Raw genomic sequence first — 16,310 nt, forward strand, 5'->3', positions numbered from 1 at the left:
AAGGAGGAAGGAAAGAATAGAGGGCAAGGGACTGAGGAAGATGAAGGGGGAGGGAATGTAGGAATGGAGAAGAGGGAGATGGAGAGGCAGAATGTGTGGGGATAGGGAGATAGAAGGGGCAGGAATAGAGTAGCAGAATGGAGAGAGGATGAAGAAACAAAAGCCTACGGAGAATGAAGGGGAGAGGAATAGAAGGGAGCGGTAAGGGAGTAGAGGGAGTAAAGGGGAGGCAATTGAGGTCATAGAAGGGGCAGGGATGGAGGAGTCGAGGAGTAGAGGATGAAGGGGTGAGGGCCTGATTTGGAGGGGAGTGAAGGAAAAGGAGGGTGGCTGGACGGGTTGTTGAGGTGGATGAAAAGGGGAGGAGGGGAAGGGGACTGAAGTGGAAGAGACGGAGGGACAGATCGAGGATAGGAAGAAGGGGAGGCTAGGGGGCTGAGGAAGATGAAGAGAGGAGGAAGAACAGGGGAAGAATGGGAGATGGAGGGGCTGAACTAGGAGCCAGAGGAATAGGCGGTCCCTTGCTTGCCGGGTCTGGACAGGCTCGGGGGCGGAGGCTCACCCTCGACGGGTTTCCACTCGAGGCTCCGATGACACGGCGCAGCCCCTACATCAGGAGTCAGATCAGAAGAGCACCGCAGATCCGAGCCCCGAAGTCCCCAGTCAGTTAGCACTCGGAGCCTGAAGAGGCCTCGCTGTCTCAGTGGTCCTCTGGCTGTAGCCGCTGCCTACTGCGTCACCCGCCTTGTCGGGAAGGATGCGCAGGATAGCCTCCAGTCTAGAAGGGGACCAGGAGACTGCTCTGGGTTTTAGATTCAGAGGACCCAAAAGGCTGGAGGGGGTGGGGCTAAGAGGATCAGGAGGCAGGAGCAGAGTCTGGGGGCGGAGCTAAGAGGATAAGGAAGTAGAAGCAGAGTCGGGGGACGGGGCTAAAGCAATGGAGATAAGGCGGGCGTGGTTAATTGGAAGGGCGGGGCCGGGGACCTTCCCTGAGTTCTAGGCAAGTTCTGCAGTTTACTTTGCCCCTAGTCCCCACTGTCACTTTCGGTTTCTGGGTCCATGCAGTTAGCTACCTTTGAGCCCGCACCGGCAGTAGAGCCCCTTCCTTTTACAGACCCATTCCCAAACAGGAGTCCCGAGGCCTGGACACGACAGCCTTTCACGGGTACTGAGGGTTCAGACTCGACGCGTCTGTCCCTTCCGTAGACTCATCCCCTCCAGAGAACCAGAAATTCAGATATCCAGAGACCCAGGGTGAGTGCTAAATCCTTTTTCCTGCTCCACCCCTCCTGCACACACACCCTCCCACCTTGGAACTCTTACTGGTTTGTACCCCCCTTCCCCCTCCGCGGTTCCCCACCCCCCCAACCTGTCTCTCAGAGGTCGCTTATTTTCCCTCCCCCAGAAGATATATGGGTCAGTTTTCCCCAGCCTCAACCCTCTTTATCTCCCTTGTGCATATGTAGCAGCCTGCCACTCCCCAGATCAAATGAATGGCTTTCCAGGGGTCCCATGGATAATAGCAACACCTACAATAACTTCTGTAGGTATACAGTTAGGTAGGCAAGCAGGAATGTAAAACAGTGTTATCCATTTGGGGACTCAGGGGGCTCTTGCCAGAATAAAGACAAGAACTACTTCTTGGTCTCAATGTACCTCCTGAAATCTTCTCTTACTTTCACCCCTTTGAGTCCCAGGGACTGCTGTGTTCTCGGTTGTCACCACCCACTCTCCCCGTAGGGTTTAATTCCTCCTAGGCACCAGCTGAAGGGACCGCAAGCTGTTAGCCTCAATTCACTCCTAGGTCATTCTAGTGAAAGACAATCCACACCTATTGCTTCCCCTCTAGCTAGTCTCCCTCTTTTACATGCTCTGCACTCTGGCTTTCCGGGTCATTGAACTTCTGAAACGGCTCTCTCCAAAGTTACCAATGACCTTTTAAAATTAATCTATTTATTTATTTGTTTGTTTTAAGCATTTTTTCTTTTTAAAATTTGAGTTCCCAATTCTCTCCTTCCCTCCTACCCCTCCCCCACTTACTGAGAAGGCAGGCAGTATATTAATTATACATGTAAAATCATGCAAAATGTATTTCCATATTATTCATATTTCAAAAAAGCAAGCAAGAAATTAAGGAAGTGAGAAAATTATATTTCAATTTGCATTAAGAATTCATCAGCATTTTTTCATCATAAATCCTTGGGAATTGTCTTGAATTATTATATTGATTAGTTTAGATAAGTCTTTCACAGTTGATCATTATTACATTGCTACTACTGTGTGCAATGATCCTCTGTTTCTTCTTATTTCACTGCTTTAGTTCATTTAGGTCTTGCCATGTTTTTCTAAAACCGTTCCTTCCTTCATTATTTTTTATAACACCATCACAGTCAAATGCCACAGCTTGTTCAGACATTCCCCAATTCATGAACATCCTCTCAATTTCTAATTCTTTGCCACTACAAAAAAAGCTGCTATAAATATTTTTGTACATAGAGGTCCTTTCCCTTTTTCCCTTTTAATATTTTTGAATTACAAACCTAGTAGTGGTATTACTGGGTCACAGGGTTTTAAAACTCTTTGGGCATGGTTCTAAATTGTTCTCCAGAATATTTGGACCAGTTCACTACTCCACCAACAGTTTATTATTGTACCTATTTTCCCCTCATCCCTCCATTATTTGTCATTTCTGATAGGTGTGAGGTGGTACCTCAGAGTTATTTTAATTTGTGTTTCTCTAATCAACTGATTTAGAGCGTTTTAATGTTGATGGATAGCTTTGATTTCTTCTTCTGAAAACTGCCTATTTATATTCTTTGACCATTTATCAATTGGGGAATGGCTTTTATTTTTATAAATTTAACTCCATCTATACTCAGTATATATTTGAGAAATGAAACTTTTATCAGAGAAACAATGGCAAAATTTTTGATATTACTTCATTGTCTATGGTACCCTTTTTCCAAAATGTAGTTTCTTTGATGGAGCAGCTAGGTGGCACAGTGGAGTCAGGAAGACTCATCTTCCTGAGTTCAAATGTGGTCTCAGATATTTACTATCTGTGTAGCCTTGGGCAATTCAGTTGACCCTGTTTGCCTCAGTTTCCTCATCCATAAAATATGCTGGAAAAGGAAGTGGCAAACCACTCCAATCTCTTTGTCCAGAATGTCCCAAGTGGAATCAGAAAGAGTCAGACAGACATGACTGAAAATGACTGAATAACAATCAAAGTTTTCTCACAATTTCTTTTAATTAGGTCTATTTTTGCTTTTGCTTTGTCTGACATCATGATTGCTACCCCTGCCTTTTTTACTTCAGCTGAAGCATATTATATTTTGCTCTAACTCTGTGTGTTTTTCTATTTCATGTGTCTCTTGTAAACAACATATTATTGGATTCTGATTTCTAATTCTATCTACTTGCATTTTATGAGTGAGCTCATTCCATTCACACTCACAGTTATGATTACTATGTATTTCCTTCCAACCCATTTTCTTCTTTTTTTTTTTCTTCTTTCCTATTCTCTTTTTATTCTGTCCCTCCTCAAACATTTATTTTGCTTCTAACCACTAGGTCCCTTAATCCACTGTCGCTATTATCATCCCCTCTCCTTTCTCTTATCCTTTTCCCCTCCCATTTCCCATTTATGTAAGAAGTTACATTTCTATATACAACCGAGTGTGTGTGCATGTATTCTTTCCTGTTTGAATCAATTCTGATGTGAGTAAGATACAAGCATTTCCTACTACTGTGTCCTCCCCTTCTCCCTCCCTTGTAAAAGCTCTTCCTTATATACCTCTTTTATGTGAGAACCCCCCCCCCCAATTTTACCTCTCCCTTCTTCCAGTGCAATTCTCTTTCCAACCACTTCATTTTTTTGGAGATCATTTCAACATATATACAGAGAAAGGCAAAAACAATCCCTTCTGCTCACTTACTAATGGTGGAGACAGCATGTAAATAAGTAGGGGCACACAAAATGTATAAACAGAATAAATAGAGGGCATTCTCAGAGAGGGGTGGTGCTCCAGCAGAAGATGGGGTTTGAGCTATTTCTGAAAGGAAGCTGAGGAAACTAAGAGGCAGAGATGAGGAGGGAGAGCCTTCCAGGCATGGGGTACAACCAGCACAAAGGCAGAGAGATGAGAGGTGGAGTGTCCTGTTCAAAGTACAGCAAATAGGCTAGTGTAGCTGAATCATAGCATTTGTGGGGATGGGAGTATGGAATAAAGTATAAGAAGACTGGGAAGGTAGGAAAGGGTTATGTTACAAAGAGCTTTAAATGCCAGAGGAATTTCTGTCTTGGCAGCAGGGTGAAGGATGAGATAACTGAGAGATTAGGGATAGGTACAAAGCTTCAGAAGTTGTTATGGTAATTCAGGTTAGAAGTGATGAGGATGTGAAGTAAGGATGGTGCTGAAGGAACAGAGAAAAGAAAATGGATTACAAAGATGATGCAGCAGTAGAATCAACAGTACTTGACATTTTTTTAAATTTAGAGATGATGGAAAGGAAAGAGGACTCTAAGGTTTCAAACCTGAATGAATGAGAAGGCACTGGATGATGATGTCATCCGAAGAAAGAGGTTATTTAGTGGGAGAAGGAGAACATTTTAACTTGTGTCATGTTGAGTTTTAATTTCTGGTAGCACGTGAAAGGGGACTTGAAGGGAGAGAAAGATGTTATTGGACAGAAATGATGAAGGGGAGGTATCCTCCATCTGGGTTATTTCCTGGACAATGGTACAGAGGTGTTCAGTGGGCAACTGGAGAGTGCTCTGGGGAGAGACTTGGGTCAAGATGTAGGTTTAGGAGTTATCTGCATAGAAGTGATAAACCCTGGGAGTGGCCGAGATCACCAAGGGAGAAAACAGAGAAGTAAGCTGAAAACAGAACCTTGTTGGACATCCATACTTTAGGTGGCAAGAGGAGGACATGGCATCAGGAAAAGAGACTTTTAAAAAAGCTGGAGGATGGGGCAGCTAGGTGGTGCAGTGGATAGAGCACCGGCCCTGGATTCAGAAGTACCTGAGTTCAAATCTGGGCTCAGACACTTAACACTTACTAGCTGTGTGACCCTGGGCAAGTCACTTAACCCCAATTGCCTCACTAAAAAAAAAAAAAAAGAAAAAAAAAGCTGGAGGAGATCCCAGAGATAATAATGCTATAGGAAGCAAGAAAGGACAGAATGTCAAGGAGGAGGTTGTCAACAGTGTTAACAATGTTTTAGAGAGATTATGGAAGATAATGGCAGAAAAAAAAAAGGTCACTGAATTTAGCAGTAAGGATATCATTAGTGACAAAGGAGATAGAAGTTCCAGTAGGAATAATGGTGATAGAATCTAGTTTACAAGAAGGTGGTGAGGAAGTAGAGACAGAAAGTATGTGTTGCTCTTTCCAGCAGTGTAGAAGTGAAAGATGATCACTGTGGGTAATTAATTACATGGTCAAGGAAAGGTTTTGTTATTTTTTAAATTGTTTTTCAGTTGTGGAGCATTTATTTTCTTTTTCTCTTTCCCACTTTCACTCTCCACTGGGGGTTGTTGGAGTAGAAAATAAGAAAAGCTTTTGGAACAAGTAAGCAGAGTGAAGCAAAACAAATTCCCAATTAGCAAAGCCTAAAAATGTATGTCTTAGCCTGCATATTGGTCCATCATCCTCTCTCTCAGGAGGTGGGTAGCATTTTTTTATCATCAGTCTTCTGGAATCATGATTGATCAGAGTTCTTAAGTCTTTTAAGATTGTTTATTTCTACCATATTGGTGTTATAGTACAAATTGTTTTCTTTGTTCTGATAAGAGAACCTTCCCAGGTTTCTCTGAAACAATTGCTCTATATTTTATAGTACAGTAGTATTCCATTCCACTCATATCCCATAATTTGTTCAGCAATTTCCCCAAATGATGGGTATCCCCTTAGTTTTGAGTTTGGTACTATAATGAAAACAACTGCTATAAAAATTATTGTACATACAGGACTTTTTCCTCTTTCTTTGATTTCTTTGGGATATAGGCCCCATTGTGCTAGTAACTTTTTGGACTTATTTCCAAATTGTTCTCTAGAGTGGTTTGAACAATTCAAGGTTCCGCCAAAAGGGCATTAATGTGTTTGTTTTTCTGCAGCCCTTGCAGTATTTGAATTTTCCTTTTTTGTCATCTTTGCCAATCTGATAAGTATGTGGTGGGATCTAAGAGTTGCTTTAATTTGCATTTCTCTATTATTATTGATTTTGAGAATTTTTTCATATGGCTTTACATAGTTTGAATGTCTTCCCTTGAGAGCTGATTGTTCATAGCCTTTGACCATTTATCAATTGATGTATGGCCAAAACAATTCAAGAGAAGTAATGATGAAATCTGCTACCCATGTGATAGAGAGGTGAAGAACTCAGAATGCAAAAATACCAGCCTCCCACCTCTCCACACTACACACACACATATTTTGGACATGACCAATGGGGAAATTTGTTTTCCTTGACATACAGAGGGTTTTGTTTTTCTTTCATTCTCAATAGGGAAAGGGAAAAGGAGAGATAAGGGACTTTTGCTGACTGAAAATACATTTTTTTAAAAGAGAAGAAAAGTTTTAGAATAACCACTGGGATAAGTGTAATAACCAATCATATATTTTTTATCTTAATAGTATTTTATTTTTTTCCAGTGATATGTAAAGATAGTTTTCAACATTCATTTTTATAAGATTTTGAATTCCAAATTATTCTCCCTCCCTCCCTTCCGTCCCCCATCCTCAAGACAGCAAGCAATTTGATATAGGTTATATATGTACAATCACATTAAACATATTTCCACATTAGTCATGTCGTGAAAGAAGAATCACAACAGAAAGGAAAAACCTCAAAAAAACCAACACAAAAGTAAAAATAGTATGGTTCAATCTTCATTCAGATCCCACAGTTCTTTTTCTGGATGGGGAGAACATTTTTCCATCATGAGTTCTTTGAAATTGTCTTGGATTGTATTGCTGAGAAGAGTTATGTCTACCACAGCTGATCATCACACAATGTTGCTGTTACTTTGTACACTGTTCTCCTGGTTCTGTTCATCTCATTCATCATCAGACTTATTTGACTGAGACACAGAGCATGTGAAGAGAGTAATATGTAATTAATCTGAAAACTTGAATGGGAGCCAGACCATGAGGGGTTTTGCATGTCAAATAGAGGAGTCTGTATTTTATCCCAGAGATGGTAGGGAGCTTCTAGAATCTTTTCATCAGGGAAGTGACATAATCAGAGTTGTCCTTCAGGATTACAAACCTCACAGGATACATTGGAAAGGGGAGAGACTTAAGGCCAGGAGATGAACTAGGAGGCTATTGCAATAGTCCAGATGAGAGATGATGAGAGCTTGGTCTAGGGAGGTAGCCATGTGGACAGGAAAAGGGGGGTTACTGGAAGAGATGTTATTGATCCTCTTGTGTCTTTTTCTCTTAGGTGTGATGAAGACCATAAATCCCTCAAGTGCTTTTCTCTCCACATTACTTATCTCATTCCTCCTCCTTGAGATGCCCACTCAGGCCTCAGGTATGACTGATTTTTTTCTAGCTCCCAGGGCCTTGCAATAAGGTCTTAAGGGCCATGGAGATTCTGGTCTTTTTTCTCCTTACCAACCAAGCCATTCCTTCCTTATTGGAGGAACTTATCTCCATCTCCACAAGCAGTCCCTTTTCTCTAACCTGATACTTTCTCAGTGTCCTCATAATCTTATCCTTTTCCTCCCCTGAGCTCTCTCCTTCCTTCCCTCTGGCTTTACCCATGGAGTTTTGGACTCTATTCTGCTCCACCTGTATCATAGAGTACAACTCCTACCCTTTTCTGTTCTCCTCTCTGACCCCATGTCTCTTCTTTATGGCTTGTTGAACAGGGGATTTCTCAGTGTTTGGACCTACAGCACCTCTTCAGACTTCAGTGGGAGGAGAGGCAGCATTATCATGTTACCTGTCTCCCCCTCAGAATGTCAGGGATATGCAAGTGGTCTGGTCCAAATCCCAGAATATAGTGCATCGCTATCAAGATGGAGAGGATCATTTCGAAGACCAGCTTCCTGATTACCAAGGGAGAACTGAGCTGGTGAAAGATGCCATGACTGCAGGGAATGTCACACTGAGGATACGGGATATAAAATCTTCAGACGCAGGACAATATAAGTGTTTTTTTAATGATTATTCTCATTCATCAGAAGCATTCATGGAGCTGAAGGTCATGGGTAAGTCCCAAACTGAGGTTTGTTTTCCTGAATCAGAAAAAGCATGGCATGCCTGCTTATTCTCTTCAACAACAAGTTTACAAGGGGCCTCCTTTATGCCAGGCCCTGGGCTAGGTACAGGAAAAACAAGGGTAATAAACAGAATAGCCCCTTCCTACTGTCTAATAGGGGGATCCAACATGTACATAAATATCTATGATACAAGGCAGAATGTGCTAAGCACAAAAACTTTTGAACGCATGATCACTTTCAGCTGGGCAGATCAGGGAAGGCTTCAAGGAAGAGGGGAGGAAGGAAAGCATTTCACGTAGGACTTCAAATGTCTTTAACTCAGTAGGACTGACTGATGGTGTCTAGTTTAGTGACTCTTACCTTTGATGGAAAGTTCTTCCCTTACTCCATGCTGCCTGTACAAACCTATATCATGTCTCCTTTCCCCATCAGGGGCCTTTGCTCCTGCTCTGTTCCATGTTCTATCCTCATCCTAACGTGGTGTTCTCTCTTTTTTCCCCTTAGAAGTAGGGCCCCATCTGTTATGAGCTCCTCTAACCCAAGAACCTGTTTGGGGGCGTTTGGGATATGTGGGGTATAGTCTCCCTTTAAGCTGTTGGGGCTGTGCAGCATCCAGCCCTGAGCCCTAGGCCTCAGTGAATTCCATCAGCTTCCTTGGGTACCAGATCCTTGGGACTGATCCAAAGGGTCTTCAGCTTGCCTTTGGTCTCTAGGCCCCTACTTCTCACTGCTTCTCCATTGTGACTCTAGGGTGGACAAATTCCTTTTTCTGTAGGTCTAGCTGGGACAAGTTTGGGGAATTTTCCAGAAGAATTTTATTTCATTTTTGTGGGGCAATGAGGGTTAGGTGACTTGCCTAAGGTCACAGAGATAGTAAATGTCAAGTGTCTGAGGCCGGATTTGAACTCAGGTACTCCTGAATCCAGAGCCGGTACTTTATCCTCTGTACCACCTAGCTGCCCTTTCCATAGGAATTTTAACTCAGAAATGTGCATTGATTGCCCACCCTGTGACAATTAATGCCTGATCTTTAGGTGAGCATGACTGACTCATCTCACATCATTCCCTTCCCTCAGGACTATCTGTGGTAAATCCTAAATCAGGCTCTTTGGCTTCTAGACTTAAGGTGACTTGAATGAGCCCTACCTCTAGGTCATGTGGATTTTCAGTCCTTCTCATAATCTGCATTTCAGACCCCTGGGTCAGCACTTCTGGCCCCTGAGTCTCCCACCCTGACTTGATATTCTCCTTGAAGTCTGGGCAACACCACCAACCCTTTTGGATCCTGTGTGGTTCCCAAATTCTCCAACTGGTGATGCACATACCTCTGATGATGCATAGGGTGATGAAATAAATGCTTGTTCAATTGGATAAAACATCAATTTAGACTTAGTCCAGGTCCTTGGAAGGCAGTTAAGTGGTATTGAGACTAGAGTGCAGGACTTGGGGTCAAGAAGAACTCCCAGTTCAATCCTGGCTCAGATACTTGCCTTTTATAGCTTAAGTTTTCTCTATAAAATGGGGGTAATAACAGCACCTAAATGCCCCCTCCCCTGGGTTGTTATAAAGATCAGAGGAGATAATATATGAAAAGTACTTCACAAATAGAAATGCTGTGAGGTGGCTAGGTGGCACAGTGGATAAAGCACTGGGCCTGGATTCAGGAGTACCTGAGTTCAAATCTGGCCTCAGACACTTGACACTTACTAGCTGTGTGACCCTGGGCAAGTCACTTAACCCCCAATCCCCCGCAAAAAAAAAAAAATGCTAGCTAGAACTTCTCCTCTAAGATCACCCTCCATCTATTCTGTATGGATCTTGTGTAAACTTTGCTATATCCATGTTTCCATCTCTGTTAAAATGTAAAGTCCTTGAGGACAGGAATTGTCTTTCCTTTTTCCATATGTATCTATGGTACATAGTTGTGGTTCAGTCTTTTTTCAGCCATGTCTGACTCTTTGTGACCCCATTTGGGTTTGTTTGTTTGTTTCTCTTTATTTTTTGACAAAGATACTAGATACTAGTACAAAGATACTAGTGGTTTGCCATTTTCTTCTTCAGATCATTTCACAGATGAGGAAACTGAGGCAAATAGAGTTAAATGACTTGCTCAGGGTCACATAGCTAGTAAGTGTCAGATTTGAATTCAAGAACGGTATTCCGGACACCAGTCCAGTGCTGTATCTACTGAGCTACCTGGCTTCCTGCTATGGTACATAGAAAGCATTTAATAAATATCGGTTAATTGATAAGGCCTATTTACCAAATACAAGAATGAGGGGGCTGCCTATGAAACTCAAACTGTTTAGGACAAAGAAAAGGAAGGGCCACTTCATAGGTGGTATTATCAGGAAAGGGAGGGTCAATAAATCCATAACAAAGGTGAATTTTCACTTTAAAGACAGTATTCCCCCATCAGAGACATTCTGGACTTACTCTCTGAATTCACACATATACCAGATCTCTGTTGGCTATATCTCTTGCTATGACGCTGGAGCACACTTGGAGGCCCCTAGGATTGGACTCATTGGTCGGCCCCTTTTTACAATTTCAACTCATCCATTACCTATAGACCCTCATTCTGCTATTGTGGATACTCATGATTTCTGCAACAGAAAGGGGATTGTTTTCTTTGGTAGAGAGAACAGAAACGAAGGATGAATTCAAGGAAAACCTGGGATTCTAACTGAGAGAAGCCCCAATTCTAACTGAGGTTTAAGGTTGGGTTTATATTGCAGAGGCACCAACCCTGTTTACGACCTATCCGATCTGGTGGAGTGTGATTGGTGTCCTGGCATTGATGCAGCTCAGCATCCTCTTTTACTACAGCTGGAAAACCTACCAGTTCAGAGGTAACTCCATATTGGGAAGGTAGGGGGGAGGGCAGTCAGCCAGTCAAGTAGCATTTGTTAAGTGCTTGCTATATGATAGATACTGTGCTAAGCCTTAAGAATACAAATAGAAGTAGAAAGAAAGGTGGTCCCTGCCCTCAAGGAGCTTACATTCTAATGGGGGAAGATAGCTCATAAAAGGAAGCTGAAAAGGAATCTGGGAAGGGATATAGATATATCTTACATAGGGGCATGAAAGGAGAAAATCCAGAGTACAGACAGAGGAATGAGACTGCTGGCCTGGGCATCCTCTTTAAATGGAAGATATGGGAAGAACAGTCCAATCAGAAGGAGAGGCTAGAGGTGTGGGGGGCATTTTCAATGTGTGAATTCCTGTGTTGGAGTGAGGTTTCAGAATGAAGATCTAGGGTGTGTTGAAGGAAGTTCAGCTTGGAGAAGGAAGAGACTAGGAAGAGACATGAACCCTCACATTCTTTAGCCCAGACATTCTGGAGTTTTTCTGGACATATTCAGCCAGTAGCTACAGTGGCCTTCAGACTTGGTCAGGGACTCCAGGGATGTAGAGCAAGAGGCAGGTACTAGTCAGCCAATCAATTAGTTCTGTGAGCTGACCAAGGCCAGTCAGTGAGTGTCCCAGGACTAAGGAAATATGTGGCCAAGACACCCTGAATTTAATGCCCCACCCTGGAGTCGGGTAATAGGGTGGGGTGGGGTTAGGAGCCATGGCAAGGAGTCCACTGGGCGCTTCTGGGCCTGGTCATTGTGTTTCAGAGAATTTCCTAGTGAAGTGGACTCATAAGCTGGGAGTGGTGATCCTGGCAGTGTTTTGGTGTTTGCTGATGAGCTTCCTTATTTACTACATTGTGAATATGTCTGGCTGTAGAGGTAAGACCCTACTGGATGCCCGTACTAGATGTTGGAGGGTATCTGTCCCTCTGTGCTCACCAGAACTGGGCCATGCAGAAGGGGCAAGGGCAGAGCTCAGATTGCTCACCTGCCCTCCCAGCCCCACCCTGAATATCCTGGGAGGAAGAAGGAGTTCTATGCCCTCGAAAGCTATCACTGGGCCTGTGTATGTGTTGGGAGTGACATTGGGAGGGTGACATTGGTGGAGAGGGATGAGGCTCTGTTCCAATTGGGGAGGAGGGGAAGAGGAACCTGGCTCTGCCTGGGAGTACAGGTAGATGAAGGAGGTGGAAGCTCTGATGTAAGAGGCCTGAGTACACTTGGGGTTGCTATGATTTTCAGGCATGGAAGACCTGGATGAGTGGGTACAGAAGGACCAGGTATATTTGGCATTGTTGACATTCCTTCCTCTACTGCCAACACTCCTATTTGTGGCTGTTGATTTCCATGGCAAGCGCAAGGCAAGAGGTAACTAGGACTAACCTGGGGATGGCTTGGGGTTCAGACTCCCTGAGGAAAGGCCACATAGAAATCTGAGCAAGCCTCCTTCCTCTCAGTTACCCCTTAGACATGATACCAAAGACCCAGTTGGCCTTAGAGTTCAGGTTATGATGAGGCCAGAACTCTGTGTCTTCCTTCATCTTCAGCAGACTCAAGGATCTAAGGGCTCGATGAGGTCCTCTCTTCGTTTTTCTTCTCCTTCCTTGTCCCAGGGAAGCTGGGTGGCTCAGTGGATAGAGCACTGGTGCTGAAGTTGGGAGGACCTGAGTTCAAATTTGACTTCAGACACTTACTAGCTGTGTGACCTACAGCAATTCATTTAACCCCAATTTCCTTAAATATCCATGGCCATCTTCAGTTGTCCTGATATATATCTTGCCACTAGACCCAGATGGCTCTGGAGGAGAGAGTGGGGTTGGTGACTTTGAACAGACCTCCATCACTTAAATCCAATTCAGTGCAAATCATGACACCACCTTGATGTCATGGTCCCATTGAGAATGAAGGATAAACAACAACCTTTGTCCCACCCACCAAGCACAGCCACATGTTGGACTTTATAGTACAGACATCTGGAAATGAATGTGATACTCCCCCATCCCATACCAAAACTTCCCCAGGACAGACAGACCCAAGATGATCCCCTAACCTGAGGTCTCTCCATAGCTCTCCACCTTGACATTCTTTCTCTCACCCATTCTCACTGGTGTCTTCCAATGCTTTGTCCCCTTCTAGCGAACACTACTCAAAACCAACCCCAACAAGCGCCAGGTAAGTAATTCTGAGCTCCTGTCTCCACCTCTGTCTTTTCCCCTGGCCCTAGAACATCAGGGGCATTCTTAAACAGCCAAGTTTTCAGAAAAAGGAAGGAGTGAAGCCAGATTTCCAGTCCCCCTAGATTCCTGGACCTTTCTCCTATGCTTCTTCTACCCAGACCTGATTTGTACCATTTATAGGAGATTTCCCAAGGTCAAAGGCCTGCTGAGGATGTCCGTCCCTTTTAAGAAGTACCTCAAGGGGAACTCTGCCATTGGTCTAGGAATTCCTTTGCCTGTTGTCAATACCACGTTGATCTCTATTTCTGATTTGAGCTCAAGCTTTCTATGGATCTCCTGATCTTCCTATCTCCAAACTGGTCCCTGAGCTTTTTGATCTCCCTGAGTTTTTGTACCTAATCTCTGAGAGGAAACGTAAATTGATGGGCAGAGTTTAGACTTCAAGTCTGAAAAACGTGGGTTCAAACCTTGTCTCTGACATTCATTCTCTGAACCTCAATTCCTCATCCTTAAAATGGTCATGGTAATACTTTCCATATGACCATCCTATTACAGGGATGTTGTGTGACCTGAATGAAATTACATTTTTATAGTGCTTTGCACATCTTTAAAGGTTAGCTCTAGTTATCTTGCCCACCTGCAAGATACAGTAACCATAATTTTTTTTTCTTCTCCCTCTTACCAAAATACCAAAGAAATAATAGCATCAACGATTTAGACCCGGAAGGGACTCAGAGACCATCTAGTCCTACCCCTCCCCCCAACCCCCCCCAACTTTATAACTGAGGAAACTGAGGCCTAGGAATGTTAAGTGACTTACCCAAGGTCACACAAGTGGTAAATATCAAAAACAGGATACAAAGTCAGGTCTAATGTCTTCTCTCCAGCACCTCCAGGCCTTTTTAGAATATTCTGCCCCCTGGGATGCTCTCCACCACATATGTATTCATGGCAAAGTCCCTCACAATTTTACTATGCCCTAGAAACACTACAAAACCACCTTAGCCATGTATAATAATAGATGACAACAGGAAGGAACAGGGCCATTACTTCACATTGGCCCCCTAGTGACCCAAAAGAGTTTGTATTCCTGTATTCCCTCTAAAGGGGCAGCTGGGTGACACAGTGGATAGAGCACTGGCCCTAGAGTCAGGAAGACCTGAGTTCAAATCTCACTTCAGACACTTACTAACTGTGTGACCCTATGCAAGTCACTTAACCCCAACTGCCTTAAACATCTGGGTCCATCTCCAGTCATCCTGATGTTTATCTCACCAGTGGACCCAGATGGCTCTGGAGGAGAGAGTAAGGTTGGTGACCCTGCACAGCCCTCTCTCACTTAAATCCAATTCAGTACAAGTCATGGTCCTCTTGGAGAATGAAGAACAAACAACTCTTTCTAAATGATTTTTAAATCTATTTCTGTTTCCAGTCAGGGCTGTATTTGAGGTAATAACCCCTATGTGTTCATTGATACTGTGACATGGGAATTCTGCTTATCAGTCCTCTACCTCTTCCCACACCCCAGCTTACCATATTTACATTCCCTCCATCATTTTCCTCTCCTAAGTCTAAGCCTGGGGCTTCCCAGACTGACTGAAGGAGTCTGATCCTTTTAGTCTCCTCATTTGGTCTTCACAATCCCCTGACACACATTCCTTTCCTCTTCTCTTATGAGTGGTCAAAGCTGACAACTAGAGTGTGTGAGGAGCAGGAATTATCTCTGATTTTGTCTGCAACTGTATCCTAGTGGACCCTAGCAACATGCAGACAGGCAATAAGCTTTTATTAAGTTCTTATCATACTGAGTGCTGGGGATAAAAATTCAAACAAAATGAGATATTTTCCTGACCTCAAAGAGGTTACATTCTAATGAAAGAAGACAACTCACAAAATAAAGCTGAAAAGTGGGGTAGGGGGGAAGAAGCAAGGTACCTATGTGAGAGCATCGGATCAAAAGCCAGGAAGCCTGAAACAGAATAGGGAGGTCAATGGCCACTGGCTTAATTTGTTCAGTGCTTTCCAGGTTCCTATTCTGACTACACTGACCTCTCAGAGCTCAGAACCCAGTGAAGGTAGCCTGATGATTCTTTCCCTTGTCATATCACCTTGCCCTTGACTCACTGAGCCACACCTGCCCTGTCTTGTATTTCTATATAGATTAGCTAATATCTTTTTGGCTTATTTCATCAATCCAGACATGTTATCCAGACATGTTATTCACATGACAAAAGAGTTCTTTGAAGAGGAAGGGAACATTACATTGTGGTTAGGATTCAACTTGTGTAGAGGTTCAGTTCATATAAAACTAAAAGATTTGACCCATGACCTTACCCAAACCAGCTGACTTTTTTGTTTTCTTATGTTTTTATGCAGAAAGCATACCTCTGGGCACACAAAGATAAAACAGATAAGAAGCAGCAACAACCATAGACTTCATAACTTGGCCCTTACATCATTTGTATGGAGAGGATTTGGTCCCTGTCTCCATTATCCTTATTTTTTTTTATAATAAATATTTTTATTTAAAGTTTTGGGCTCCAAATTCTATCCCTCCTTCCTTCCCTCCCCTCCCCTCTCCCTTAGGCAGTAAGCAGCTATAGTTTATAAATGTGCAATTATGTAAAACATTATCATATTGGTCATTTTGTACAAGAAAACTAAAATAAAATACATAAAGTGAAAAATAGCATACTTCAGTCTGTGTTCAATCAATATCAGTTCTTTCTTTGGAGGTGGATAGTATGTTTCATCATTAGTCCTTTGGGATTGTCTTGGATCATTGTATTGCTGAGAATAGGTAAGTCATTCACAGTTCTTCATCAAACAATATTGATGTCACCGTGCACAATGTTCTCCTGGTTCTTCTCACTTCCTTATACTTCATTTCATATAGGTTTTTCTGGGATTTTTCTGAAAACATCCTGCTTTTCACTTCTTATAGCATAATAATATTCCATTACAATCATATACCACAACTTGTTCAGCCATTCCCCCATTAATGGGCATTCCTTTGATTTCCAATTCTTAGCCACCACA

General features: G+C 43.0%; 1 protein-coding gene across 2 annotated transcripts; it reads left to right on the forward strand.

Annotated features, from left to right (window-relative positions):
- Positions 1-797: 797 nt before the first annotated feature.
- On the forward strand, positions 798-15,946 carry LOC122734719 (myelin-oligodendrocyte glycoprotein-like). 2 transcript variants are annotated; one of them, XM_043975741.1, is made up of 9 exons: positions 798-1,254; positions 6,514-6,601; positions 7,453-7,542; positions 7,883-8,224; positions 10,975-11,088; positions 11,860-11,973; positions 12,337-12,462; positions 13,231-13,266; positions 15,648-15,946. In XM_043975741.1, exons 3-9 carry the CDS (start codon positions 7,458-7,460, stop codon positions 15,674-15,676), a joined length of 846 nt encoding a protein of 281 aa, XP_043831676.1. In that variant the 5' UTR covers positions 798-1,254; positions 6,514-6,601; positions 7,453-7,457; the 3' UTR covers positions 15,677-15,946. The 2 variants fall into 2 exon arrangements, with proteins under 2 accessions (XP_043831676.1, XP_043831675.1); XM_043975740.1 differs by lacking the exon at positions 6,514-6,601 and having other exon boundaries at positions 799-1,254.
- The last annotated feature ends 364 nt before the right edge of the window (positions 15,947-16,310 follow it).

Source organism: Dromiciops gliroides, chromosome 1, assembly GCF_019393635.1.
Source record: "Dromiciops gliroides isolate mDroGli1 chromosome 1, mDroGli1.pri, whole genome shotgun sequence".
Classification (NCBI taxonomy): Eukaryota; Metazoa; Chordata; class Mammalia; order Microbiotheria; family Microbiotheriidae; genus Dromiciops; species Dromiciops gliroides.

What these genes read in the sequence shown, in the direction of transcription:
- LOC122734719 (XM_043975741.1), top strand. Translation starts at nt 7,458, where the DNA reads ATGAAGACCATAAATCCCTCAAGTGCTTTTCTCTCCACATTACTTATC. An exon ending in GAAAACCTACCAGTTCAGAG is followed by an intron (nt 11,089 to 11,859) that starts GTAACTCCATAT and finishes ATTGTGTTTCAG; the next exon opens with AGAATTTCCTAGTGAAGTGG. An exon ending in TGGCAAGCGCAAGGCAAGAG is followed by an intron (nt 12,463 to 13,230) that starts GTAACTAGGACT and finishes GTCCCCTTCTAG; the next exon opens with CGAACACTACTCAAAACCAA.